We start from the raw sequence: 13,937 nt of genomic DNA on the forward strand, positions 1-13,937 counted from the left end.
AGGCACTAGGCCGGCAGCCTATCAGAGGAAGGGGAAGGGACACGCCTCTCCCTCCCCTGCACCGCTGCAGCACAGGCAGATTACTATGGAGATGAGCGCAATGGAAGCGCTCATCTCCCTGTGCCCGGCTGCAGCGGCTCACTTGGGGGGCATTATAGTTGGGGGGCACAGCATGATGTAGGGGGGGCCATGGCCCCCCCCTGGCGACGCCACTGCCTGCCCATACTCCCTTTTCATAAAGTGGCAAGGACAACGTTAAGACTATTGCGGTTTCTTTTTTTGCTTAGGCGGTTGATAATTCCCCCTCTCCCTGATGTCTATGCAGCAGAGCTTCAGGCTCGAAGTGGTTGTCCAGGATTAGAAAAACATGGCTGCTTTCTTCCAAAAATGGCACCAATGGAGCTGAACTGCAATACTAGAAACTTCCAATTAATAGCTGTGGCATTGTTTCTGGAAAGTAGACATTTTCTGATCCTGCAAAAATGTGTTCATTTGCATGTATAGCACTTACTTATTAGTGATGGCAATCTTTATCACAATGTAATTCACTTCTCAGAAACACACCCTAGAACAGAATTATTCAGACATCAGTCTGGGAGGCAACTGGAGCGCCCACAGAAAAGCTGTGTAAATGAGTGCAGGCTTGATGCAGTTGTTGTCCTTGCACAGAATCCAGAGCCTAGTACTGCAAGGCAGAATTATGGCAAAGACATTTTTTAAAGTAGTAAAACATAATAGAAACTATAAAAAATTGCAGGTTGTTTTTTTTTTTTCCACTTTCACCCTGTCCAATGCAAGCTATGGTAAATTAAAAGGTGCCATTAAAAAATACTTCTCTCGCAAAAAAGTTGATCTTAAGGGTTTGATGATGTGTCAGTTTAGAACATTAATCTCATTCAGGAATTTAATGTTACTCTGGGGTTTATTTCTCTTATCTCCTTCCTGTGCCCCTTATATCTACTCTGTTGCTATTTACTACAGGAACTTATGGCTTTCTTCTGGCAGAGTTTGTGATTGGCGTTTTTCTACAAGTTCTTGGACTGCCATTTGTATCAGTGTCACAGGTGTCTTTATTTTCAAAAGTAACTGCTGAAAAAACTCAAGGTAAGTTACCAACGTTGGTTCCTGATGATTGTCCCGGGTAAAACGGCCTTAACAAATGAGCAAACTGTCACTTTTCATACATGAGTAGCATTGCTTACACTGACCTCCGATCAGTACTTTTTATTCTGATAGAATTTCCCAGTTCCCCCACCGTCCGTCCGCAAAGATCCACTGGATTACTGTCATGCCCTGCTCAGGTTATAAGCGGAGGTCTGCCAGGTTAGCAGCACGTGTGTAGTTTTTTTGTTTTGGGTTTGGAGTTCAGCTGTATCCACCTCCCTTGAGGTGCACTGGGTGGGGTCGTTTGTATAAGTTTTAATTACGCCCCTTCCCAGTGTCCTGTACGCGTTATAGCTTCTATCTTGCTCGATGGAAGGATGTGCTGTTTCTGTTCAGTAACAAGATAAGTTGGTTTTGTTTTCTGTCTAGGCTGTTAGAGAGACGTCTGCCCCCTCCAGGTCCTGAGGAAGCAGAATGTCTTTCCCTCTTTCACCATCTTAGGGATTTTAGGGAATCTTCAGCCTTAGGCACGGGGGCACATTTATTCCCACCTTTAGGGTCTGAATGTGGGCGGGATTAGTCAGGAGGTGACCTTTATCCCCAGCTTCTGGCCTAGACACTTCTTTGTGGTTTTCTGTTTGTCCAGCGTGACAATTGCATTGAGAGGCTTATGAGTCCTCTCAGTGCAATCCAGCAGAGCTTTGTGGTGGCACAGCAGTGGAAGGTGTGTGTGTTGGTTAGGGGAGGGGGGGGGGCTTGTGAGAATAAAAAGTACTGATCAGAAGTCAATGTAAGCAGTGCTACTCATGTATTACAGCAGTTCATAGTGGTAAATCGAGGTGGCAGGTACCCTTTAAAGAAGCACTCCCACAAAATGTTTTATTCTCTGACCTGTTAGAAAGGTACACAGTGTAAACTGTAGTGAAGGTAATCCTCTTCCCAGTGACTGTATTTGTGAATTATAACCTTCCTTCTGATCCTCAGCTGTGTTATGTGACTAACACTTTGATCTCCAGCTGACACAGGACAGGAAGTCAGTTATTTCTCTATTCATTCCTATGAGACTGATGCTCCTATAGGAATCCATAGAGAAACTGACTTCCTGTCCATAAGATGCTGTGTTATTTGGAAAGTCAGTGTGTTGATCAGAAGGGAGTGGATCACAAATACAGCCACCAGTAAACTTACCTCCACTACAGTTTACATCCTGTACCTTAGTAACAGGTCAGAGAATACACATTTTTGTGGGAGTACTTCTTTAAGGGTACTTTCACAATAGCGCTTTAGTTTTCCGGTATTAAGATCCATCATAGGGGCTCAATACTGGAAAAAAAAGCTTCAGTGTTGTCCCCATTCATTGTCAATGGGGACAAAACGTAACTAAACAGAACGGAATGCTCCAAAATGTATATTTAGTTGTGTTCCCAGACCGAAGAGCAAACCGCAACATGTTGTATTTTGCTTTCCGTCCTGGGATGCGGAGCAAGACGTGTCCGGCATGACCCCCCATGCAAGTCAATTGAGATGGATCAGTTTTCTCTGCCACAATAGAAAACTGATCCGTCTACCATTGACTTTCAATGGAGTTCGTGACGGATCCGTCTTGGCGATGTTACAGAAAATGCAACCGGATCCGTTCATAACTGATGCAGATGGTTGTATTATCAGTAATGGAAGCGTTTTTGCTGAACCCTGCCGGATCCAGCAAAACGCTAGTGTGAAAGTAGCCTAATGTGAATGCCATTGGCTTCTTATGTATCGTAGAGCATAAGTGGTCTCACTCTGTGTGTAAGTTGCCATTTTGTATTTTATTTTTTTTGTGGTATATTTGTATATGAACAGTTAATTTGCCGAGTAGACTGTCTGATTTGAACTGATGTCTGTCTTGCTGTGTGCTGTTCTTCTCACAATTCAAGGAGGAAAACAGACATTAACAGTGCGCTTAAAGCGGCAATTCTGGTGCACTATAATTCGTTTTTCTTTTGTCTTCTAAACCTCAGCTACAATTTCAAGAAGCACAGCACACATGCAGCATGTATTTAAATAGGGTTTTACAGTGTTTAGTGCTGCGGTACTAGTCAGTATATCCGCCTTCATTGATTTGTGATGGAGTGACCTTTGTACTGTTTGACTTCATGGTCACAAGAGTCATTAGTGGTTGATATAGAACTATGCCCATGTAAAGGAAAATATTGAACCATATCCAAACAATGTACTGAGGGCAAGTAAAATATTAACATTTAATGGTGGAATGGCTGTAAAGCATGAAGTGACATTAATAAAGGGTAATACTAAAGAGAACATGGTTGTGAGGTGACTGAACGTGGTGGTGGAGATTAGTGATGAAGCATTCAGGACTTTGAGTCTTATACTTATGATAAAGATCTTCTAAGTTGCATAATCTTTTCTGTCATCAATGTTCTCTTTATTCGTAATGCTACTATGGATTTTTCTTATCTCCACTATTCTATTTCATGCAGTCCCTCCCTATAACAAAAGACAGATATATGTGTAATATACCGTAGCGAGAGATTGCGGTCACAGAAGGCTGCTGATAGCTATTATGCAGTAATACTGGTTTATAGGTTTCACTTTTATATAAGCGAAGAGAAAAACAATCAGTGGCAGAAAGTTTCCATAGACCTCTATATATTGTGACAAAATTCCTTCCACATTCTATCGGATAAATTATGCTTCCTGTGGACCCAGGTGTTGGATTTGATATTGATACCTAGTATATGTACCAAGTTGGTAATCTCAGACATTTTTTTTTATTTTTTTTCTAGTGAAAGCTGAATTTGTGTAGGTGCTGTAATTGTTATATTTCTGTTTTTGTCCACTGTGACTTACCGGTAGTTCCATATATGTATTAGTTATACATGGATGCATACGATAACACCTACGTTTACATTTGTATAGTGTCAAAGTGATCCTTTCTGTAAAAGGATAGGGAATGGACTTCTGACTCCCTCTTATCGGCCTGACGTGCGCTTGTACTGAGACTCGACACGCTGTATATATAAAATATATATTTATTATACACTACAGAGTCTTTCAGGTCTTTTGATCCTCTGCCTTTGATGTGCCCACAACTGAACACATTTGTCCAGTTGCCCGGACTTCTCCCCTCCCCAGCAGGCATATGTTACTGGGCTCTTTTAAAGGGGATGTGTGTATCTGTGTGTGTGTGTGTGTGTGTGTGTGTGTGTATATATATATATATATATATATTTATTTTACACACACATACACTTCTTAAAGGGGTTGTCAGGGATTAGAAAAACTTTCTTCCAAAAGCAGCACCACTCCTGTCCCTGGGTTGTGTCTGGTATTGCAGGTCGGCTCCATTGGAGTCAATGAGGCAGAGCTGTAATGATGCATACAATGTTGGAACAGGGGAGATGCTGCCAAAGCAGCCATGTTTTTCTAATCCCAGACAACCCTTCTGATTGACGGGGGTCCCGCACTCTGCACCCGTCAGTAATGCAGTGCTGCAGTAACCAGCTCCATCTACTGCAGAAATACATGGAGCTGTGTAGTGCTGGAGCTACTGCAGACGAGCTGATCGATTTGGGATGTGGGTTGTCAGACCTCCACTCATCAGATAGATGTCCTATCCTGAGGATAGGCCATCCATATTAAAGTACCAAAAAAAACCTTTAAGCATTTCAGCACTGAAAACATTTAATTCTTTAACATTTTCCTCATAACTGCCTCTTGTGAGTGTAGTTGCCCTTCTATGTGATGTTTTCAGCTCCAGGGCATCCTTCTTGTTGGACTGGACTGAAATATGTATTCAAGGTAAAAATGCAGCGACTGCGCTAATTGTTTGTACAGCTACAAGGTTTTGTCCCCTAAATATATGCATCTTTTACTTCAAAACCGTATTGCACCTAGACCTGTGGTGATCAAATAGTAGATACAATCTGCTGGTGGACTTCACAGTGGGGACCAGTAAATGGGCTCTTCTCCTGGTGGTTTTAACACAGAAGTGTATGCTTGTCACTATCGTATCCCGTGTTTTTTATAATGACCTGTGAATCTCGAACTGTGCCACTAACCTGTGTGGGTCTAATAAACACTAGCACAGAGCAGGATAGAGAGTAGACGTGCGAGATCTTGTGTGAAGAGGACATGGGTGTGGAGCATGTGACTGATCACTGTTAACCCTTTCAGGAGCAAGAATCAGTAAATCATTTTGGATTAATGCACTCTATAGTTGAATATTCTTTTGTATTTCATACTCCTCTAATATTGTTTGTTTTTCTCTGTTGTGGGACTCACATGCTTTTGTTATAGGATCAAAATGGAAACACTATTTTCAGAACAGTAAAATTGGAAAAGAAATGCGACTTTCTCCATTTCTTTCTCCTTGTAATCTTATGTAGCTCGTGAAATCAATGACATTTACCACATAAAATAGCTTCTGTCTATGGATGATGGGCACAATTGGAAATGACAAACATTTTTTTTAACGTGTGATCATTTTGTAGGGTTCAATCATGGACTACGAAGATCGGTTGGTGGTGTGGCCACAATCCTGGGACCTTTGTGGGCAGCAGGTTTAACACAAAATCTGTATATTATGCTGGGAACTATGATGGGTCTGCTTCTTCTAATCAGTGTAAGAAACAGAAGTATAACCTATTATTTTCTAAGGCTGCATTCACATGTGTTAAATTTCCCATTGTTCTGTTTAGGGGAATGGAAAAACAGAAAACAGTAGATCTGTTAAACAATGTAATAATGGATACAAACAGAACATCTTGGAAAGCGGACAGCTCCTTTCATTCATGTTTTTGTGATCCTGCAGTACTTTTTCTCTTGTCAAGTTAACGGAAACATGATGGAATTGAGTCACGTTGAGCACAACTCATGCTAACCCCTTTTGTACCTCCACCGTACATGTACAGCAGAAGTCTAGATGGCACCCGCTCAGAAGGACATTATAGCTGCCGGGTGCCTGCACATACAGCAGACACCCAGAGGCAATGTCTTCAACCCTAAGATTTAACCCCAAGATCCTTGGTCAATTGCAACCACAGCATCTGAGCAGTGAAATCCCACAAGCACTATGCTCCCAGTACCTGAACAGCTCCCCCACCATGAAAGAGAGACGTTCAGTTGTTGTGGCAGCTTTGGGCTTTCTGAACGCTCTGAAGCATGCCACAGGGATTTTTCAATGGAACGGAGATGTCCAATATAATGAAACTCTCATCATAAAATTGCTGGGAGCAGCAATCAAACAAGTGCATGTACAAGTCCCCTAAGGGGAAATATATAAAAAAAAGGGGGAAAAAAATCAAATCACCATGTTAAAAATAAATGGTATCAGCATGTCCCAAAATGCCTGTTAAAACTATTAAAATATAAATGTATTTATCCCGTTCCCCCAATTCTACTCCATTTGGAATGTTTTTTCCAGCTTCCCACTACATCATATGCAATGTAAAATGATGCCATTAGAAAGTACAACTTGTGCCACAAAAAACAATCGCTCAAACGGCTATGGCTACTTTCACACTAGCGTTGTTTGAATCCAGAGGGCAATTCCGTCGCCGGAACTGCCCGCCGGATCCAGAAAAAACATGTGAAAATAGATTACATTTGAATCCTGATCAGGATTCTGATCACTATGAAAAATATGCATTGGGAAAAACGGATCCGCCATTTATGGACTTTTTTTTGCACATTTTTCGGGTTTAACATGCAAAAGCCGGATCCGGTTTGACGGAACACGTGGCGCCGGATCCGGCATTAATGCAAGTCAATGGGAAAAATGCCGGATCCGGCGTTCAGTCAAAGTGTTCCGGATTTTTGGCCGGAGGTAAAAATACAACATGCTACTGTTTTCTGAAAAGCCTGATCAGTCAAAAAGACTGAACTAAAGACATCCTGATGCATCCTGAACGGATTGCTCTCCATTCAGAATGCATTAGGATAAAACTGATCAGTTCTTTTCCGGATTTGAGCCCCTAGGACGGAACTCAGCACCGGAAAAGAAAAACGCTAGTGTGAAAGTACCCTTACCCTGGGTTCAGACCTGAGCGTTCTGAAAGGAGCGCTCTGTATGCGCGATTGTACCGGCGTTTACAATCGCGCATACAGAGACAAGCGAACACACATTGTCGCGCGTTCCCGAATATCTATGTACGGGAACGCGCGACAAAACGCCCCAAAAAAGCTCAAGAACTTGTTTGAGCGTCGGGCGTTTTACAGCGCGATCGTACGGGCTGTAAAATGCCCAGGTGAGAACCATTCCCATAGGGAATCATTGGTTTCTCCTTATTGAGCGTTTTACAGCACGTAGGAACGCGCTGTAAAACGCTCAGGTCTGAACTTAGGGTTAGTGAATGGAAAAATAACAAAGTTATGGCTCTGGAAAGGCAGGGAGTGAAAAATGGAAACACAAAAACTGAAAATTGCAAGGTCCTTGGGCTAATATTACCATAATTTATTTTCCATTTTTCAGTTTAGATGAACAGAACAATGGAAACCATTAGGGCTGATGTGAACTTAGCCTTACACTGAACAAAATGTTAATTTTTTTTTTTCTCTTTTTATTTGATTTTCAATTTACAGTTTTGAAAATAAACAATAACAAATGTGCCTTTTTTCAACATACTCAATATTTCACATTTTTTTAAACTAGAATGTGAGCGTGGCCTGCTATTGTCTATATTTATGAATCTGAAAACCCATGATTTTGGCATAAAAAAAAAAGGGGTTGCAATATTAGATTTATAGTTGGTCTAAAGCAGGGATGGGCAAACTCTGCCCTCCAGCTGTTTTAAAACTACAACTCCCATCATGCCCTGCTGTAGGCTGATAACTGTAGGCAGACTGGGAATGATGGATTTGTAGTTTTACAACAGCTGGAGGGCCGAGTTTGCCCATTCCTGGTCTAAAGTTTTTGGTGGACAGAATTTTGGCACATTGGGACAGTGTGGACGGAATTTTGAGGCATGTGAATAGATTTTTATTTTTTTGGGCATAAACTAAACCAACAAATAGGTTACAACTCAACTAGACAGTCCAAATTTATCATCCAGATGATCGCTAACAAGAGTTCATAGGAACACGTGATGCAAATATCTGATGGTGTAGAGGGGCTGCCGATTACCCGATGAGCAAAACGCTTGTTCATCAGGTATTCGCATCATTCATGCAGTCACCTAACTCCTTATTTGCCAGCAGCATATCATGCTGTGTAAATCATATCTGCTGCTGTCAAACAACAAGTCTGTATAGGGGCGACACTACTCCCCATACTGTGGTAGAGAATGCTTCCTTCCTGACTATCGCCTGTGAAAAGGAGCCTTAAAGTTTACTCTGTCTACAAATCAGACAGGATTAGTAAATCTGGGCCACTGACTGCAAGTTAAACGTTAGTGTGCTAATGTTGATTTAAGTGCCTGTAATCCACCAGCCCATAATACAGAGGGAGAGAGTTATCAAAACTGGTGTAAAGGGAAACTAGCTTATTTGCCCATAGCAACCAGTCAGATTCCACTTTGGAAAATTAAAGGTAGAATATAATTGGTTGCTATGGGTAACTAAACCGGTTTTCTTTTACATCAGTTTGATAAATCTCCCCTAGAGAGTCTGGAAATCAGGTTCTTGAAATAAAAATTTCCAACACCAATTGCGATACGTTATTTCACTAGACTTTAAGGCAAAGAGAATTAAGAAACTTCTCTGATAAAACAACGCTATGCTATAATAGCATCTTTTGTGTTTTTGTTTTTTCAGGTAATGGTCATTGTGTCGTACAAGTACCTAGTAGAACCTCCTGCATCAGAGGACCAATCTTCATGAAGAATAGCCTGTTCCTTGGACTGTTTAGCATTGCACTTACTGTAAAGTCAATTTAGGCTAGGCTTCCTTGTGAGCCATAAGTCTTAGAAATTCTGTTCGGTAATCATATTTTACAGTTTCTTTTTTCCATATGAGAAAAAAAAGTTGCAAAATAGATGTTTGTTTGTTTGGCTTCCAAATTTCTCACAGAGAAGTATTTAGGTTTGTCAATCCTACAATTTTACCTTGACTGGGGAGTGACACCATGGAACCCTAGTAACAAGGAGTATATATAAATGGCTGTGAGAAGCAAGGTCTGTATTGAGCGAAGCCTTGAGATAAATCTCTGTTCATCTTGGAATTGATAATATATGTTCATTTGCTGTCATCTTCAAACAAATCTGATAATATGTACCAAAGCCAACATAAAGCTGTGTAAATTAAATTCCCTAAATGATGTTCCGCTAATGTTTTGATGGTCACACTTGCAATTATTTTGCATTGAAGAGTAATAGTCCACTGTTAGGACATAGTCTTATGCTGGAGCCCTCTATGATGGCACATTAGGACTTTGTGTGCCTTCATATAATATCAGATGCAATATAAGCACACAACAATCGATGGAAGCTGTAGTCCTGGATCTGTACTACAGATCTGTAATATCGCATTGAATATGATCCCTTACTACAAGTAGTGGTTCATGTTAGATAGAATGTAACTATATAATAGAAAATTAAATTCTTTGGTTTAAAAGAAAATAAAATTGCAAAAAAGGCTCAATTGCTTATTTTGATGAATGCATTGTATATGTATTTGTTTTATGGAATAGTAATTTGAGTATTAAAAGGATTGTTCTAGGAAATGTTGGTTAGCTTCTTTTTCGCTCCCGACCGTGTTTATTTCAGTAGGACGAGGGACACAAGCTGATGCCCAATACCTATGACAGCCTCCGGGAAACAAAGGACTGGGCATGCTGAAATCCAGCATGCCCGATCAAAAATATGAATCTGTGGTTTAAAGGGAGTCTGTCACCAACCTGACCGGTTTTTAACAGATCACATAGTTCAGTGGGACACAAAGACATGACACAGATGGTACCTTGTTTCATTTTTCAGATCATCCAAATCGCCCAAAAAGTAGTTTTTATGATATGCTTATGAGCCGTCACAAGTGCCCAGGGGCGGAGAGTTTGCTGAAAGTGCCCAAGTTCCCCCGCCTCACTCGTACCTAACTCCGCCCCTCAGTAAGCTCCGGCCATTCCTGTGGCTCTGTGACATCAAAATTACCTATAGGCCGTTCGCGCATCGCTGCCGGGCGTGAAATCGGCACATGCGCACAGCATATCTCTGTGCCCAGGCCCAGCAGCGATGCTCGAACGGCCTGTAGAGAAATGATGTCACAGAGCAACAGGTTATTACTATTACTTAAAGGTATTACTATCTGAGATATTTATGGCATATCAAAATAATATGCCATAAATGTCTGAGGTGTGCCAGATCCACTTCCATGACCACCTATTGGGAAAATGGGGGTCCATTTCTTTCCCATTTTCACTTCAGAAGGGAGGAAATTGTATGAATGGCCACCTGTCCACCTCATCTACTTCTTTCTGTAGGGCCACATGGGGGGCAGGGCACCCCTATTCTGCTGATTATAGGACGGGCTCCAGAGATAGGCACAAAATGCACCATTAGGGCTCATGCCCACAAACGTAAGGGCTCCATGTCTGTGCTGCAGACCGCAAATAGCCATGCTGTGGATATGGACCCATTGACTTGAATGGGTCCTCGATCCGCAGGATACGGCAAAATATAGGACATGTCTCAAATTTTGCGGTGCAGAGGTGTGGACCCCAAAGCCCACTGAAGCACTGCGTAGTGTTTCCGTGGGCTTCTGATCCGTGCCTCTGCACTGCAAACCATAGGACATGTCCTATCTTTGGCCGAGTCTTGCAGATCGCGGACCAGAATACAGGCACGGAGCCCTTAGCTCATGCCCATCCCTGCTTCTGCACTATGAATCATCCTCTTCTCTCTGACATGGGAAATACTTAAGGCAGCCACCAGACATAAACAATTAAGACTGTGACCAGATGGTTGAGGGCCACACAGATTAGTGTTGCAGGTTGTACACCCCTGCATTAAATAGTCATCAGGTCCAATGAAGATCGGTGGGTTCGGTTGACATTCATCTAAGAAGTCTGTCTGTTTTGCAGATGAAATACACAGGCCTCATGTGGTTGGGGAAAACTTTTAAATTTTCACTTTATTTTTTTGTCCCACTTTGGGACTTGAAGTTTTGGGGGTATATTCCTTTACAATGCATTCCAATGCCTCTGTATTGGAATGCATTGGCTGTATGAGTAATATGTTCCAGCAGCTAGGGAAGAGACCGGGGTGGTGATATGGAGCTGGCCAAGGTATATGAGGATTTCAACTGGCTGGCATCATTGGTCAGACGATTCCAGTTGTAACATGAGTCCCCATGTTGGGCTGTGGCCCCTACAGGGACATGATCAACTGTAAGTTGGCCATCAGTCCCTAAAGGAGGGGTCAAAAGCCACCATTCATACATTCCCCATATGAGAACAGTGTTAACCACATAATTCCTTTAGTAAGTTTAGTCTGTAACAGGGGTAAGGTCACATAACAGTATCCCCCTGATCGCTCAATGGCGAATTCATCCTTGTTTTTAGAGGCCCTTTATATATCAGACTTACCCCCGTGGTTCAGGAGAAGCTGCTGGAAATTTTTAGCTTGAGAAAGACCAGAGATCGGTATGCTGCTGTTACTAATAAAGTAACCAGATTTTTCACCTGAATTGAAGTGTGCTGTGGATTTCTCTATATCTTGCTACTTGACTGGACCCCCAGCCAGGATCCCCATCCACGGGCACCATCTCACCATATTTTTTATTATAGGCGTTTGTCCCCAAATTAGGACCTAGAGTGCTGCTTACCCCATTTTTTGCTAATCTCTGTCATCCAGCATCCTATCTGATGACACTACTATGGAGAAATAATGGTCTTTTATACTGTATATTAGATGGAGACTATGAAGTTGTGAAAGTCTCCCACCACTTGAGACCCGAAGGACAGCCTCCAATATATCAGGCCAATGCTGTTCTGGAATCTCCCCGAGGTCCCTTTCCTATTTACGCATACTCATCAAAGGGTACCCATCAAGATATGTGTTCAATAATAGTTAATGGTGGAAATGAGACCTGAAATCTCACAGAGGCTATAGGCAACATTCATTTGAAATAACAGGGATATCCTAGCAAATACTGATTAAAAACATCATTGCTGGATGTAAAAAACAACTGTTGAATGATTTGAATTGATATTCTGCAATAGTTTGGCTAATCCTGGTGACTCCCAGTTGTCTCCATGTCAAACCCTTCCAACAAAGCATTTTTATTGGATTATATACAGTTGGGGAGTATTTCCTGTACACACCGTGACACCTCTCAGCTGCCTGATCTTGCACCATCATGGATCAGCTTCTATGTTGGACCTCTTCTCGTCCTACATTAAAACCACACTCCCCCCTGTTGTGCTAACAGATCAGTACACCTCGCCCCTGATGAAGCCATTTGGAGCGAAACCTGGGTCGGGCAGGAGCATGGTTTGATGCCTATTTTACAATTGCGCATTTAATTGTGTTTAAATGTGAGTATGATAAATAATTTTTATGAATTTTAACTACGGATCTTCACTATGGGAGCAATATTGAATGGTTTGCAGGGAGTGTGATGAAAGAACACCCTTACAGGAGCTACTGATCGGCTTATCTTTGAGGCGCCTATATTATCTACACGCTTGTGAGTATAACATCGAAAGCCAGGTACAACTGGCTGCTACAGTGCTTCACTATGTATGCGTCTTTCTTGATATTTCACAGGGTGTTTAAATAAGAAGTGGCGCACAAAGTTAACTGGTGTGTGCTTGCTGGAAGATGGAAGGCTCGATTGTACAACAACTTTATTGGTTTTGAAACTTGCGCTATACGATATACGTACTGCTATTTGTGAATAAGAACCCACTTCACTCTTGGGAGTCGCTGCAGTTTGGACCTTCCAGGCAACGTACTGGAAACAATTTATTGACTGGTAACAGATCAGTACAGTTTAAATAGTGTTTAAAAATAGAGGGCTGCTAGAAAATATAACCAAGGGTTAGGTAATGTGCATCCTTATCATATTGCAATGTCTCAAGCTTAATTCTAGGATGTTGTTTACACCGTGAAGTTGGTGCTCATCATGGATTGTTTCTGCTCCAACTGTTTTGATAAGATTAAAAACTAAGCTCAGTCTTTCTATCTCCCCCTCCCTGTTCTTAGTAGTAGCATATGCTTCTGCCAGACACCTCTGGCGGTGGCTTATCTCCTGTAGGAACAAAGGATCGGCATGTTGAAATCCAACATGCCTAATCCTTTTTTCGCCATTCGGGCATAGTTGACACCCCCCCATTCACATCAGAGATAGTTAGCCATTGATTTCAAGCAACTTCACTCTGATGTATAAGCACCTGAAGATCACCTCCCCATTGTTTCCTTCCTCTTCCAGGAGGCCACATACACTGTGAGAAATGTTTTCAGGGAAGAATTACTGGTGCAGGGTCACAAGACAGGAGGTAGGTACTTCACTCTTCCTTTTGTGTGTTTTTCATTAAACATTAATCTAGGGTCTTTCTTCGTAGAATACTAATGCCCTATAAAAGTTTTGTGAGAAGTGAAAATATATTTACTCCACACACAGAAGCTCCACAAAGAACCATGTATGCATCCTCAAAGTGTGTATTCTTCAGTTTAGTATTAACTCTGTTGCCATGAAGTACCGTAAACGCGTATTTGGTTATGTTCTAACCATGCTCACTATATAAAGATGCAGTATTTCCAAAGGCAGCAAGAATGTCTCCTGCCAACACGCTCCAAATTATCACGTATAGAATAACGCAACAAATTGGACGTTATTTTCTGTAATAAACATATTCAATGACTGCAGATGTGTAAAATGGAGATGGAGTGTGCCCCAAC

At 41.8% G+C, this 13,937-nt stretch overlaps 1 protein-coding gene across 2 annotated transcripts in view; it reads left to right on the plus strand.

Moving 5' to 3' along the window:
• LOC122936202 (major facilitator superfamily domain-containing protein 8-like) overlaps positions 1–9,757 on the plus strand; it is a 111,534-nt gene extending 101,777 nt beyond the window's left edge. For both annotated transcript variants that reach the window (XM_044292294.1, XM_044292293.1), the window contains exons 11-13: positions 982–1,104; positions 5,598–5,728; positions 8,857–9,757. In XM_044292294.1, coding sequence (XP_044148229.1) covers positions 982–1,104; positions 5,598–5,728; positions 8,857–8,922 — 320 coding nt within the window. In that variant the 3' untranslated portion in view covers positions 8,923–9,757. The remainder of the gene's footprint in view (positions 1–981; positions 1,105–5,597; positions 5,729–8,856) is intronic.
• Positions 9,758–13,937: the final 4,180 nt, after the last annotated feature.

Source organism: Bufo gargarizans, chromosome 4, assembly GCF_014858855.1.
Source record: "Bufo gargarizans isolate SCDJY-AF-19 chromosome 4, ASM1485885v1, whole genome shotgun sequence".
NCBI classification, from domain to species: Eukaryota; Metazoa; Chordata; class Amphibia; order Anura; family Bufonidae; genus Bufo; species Bufo gargarizans.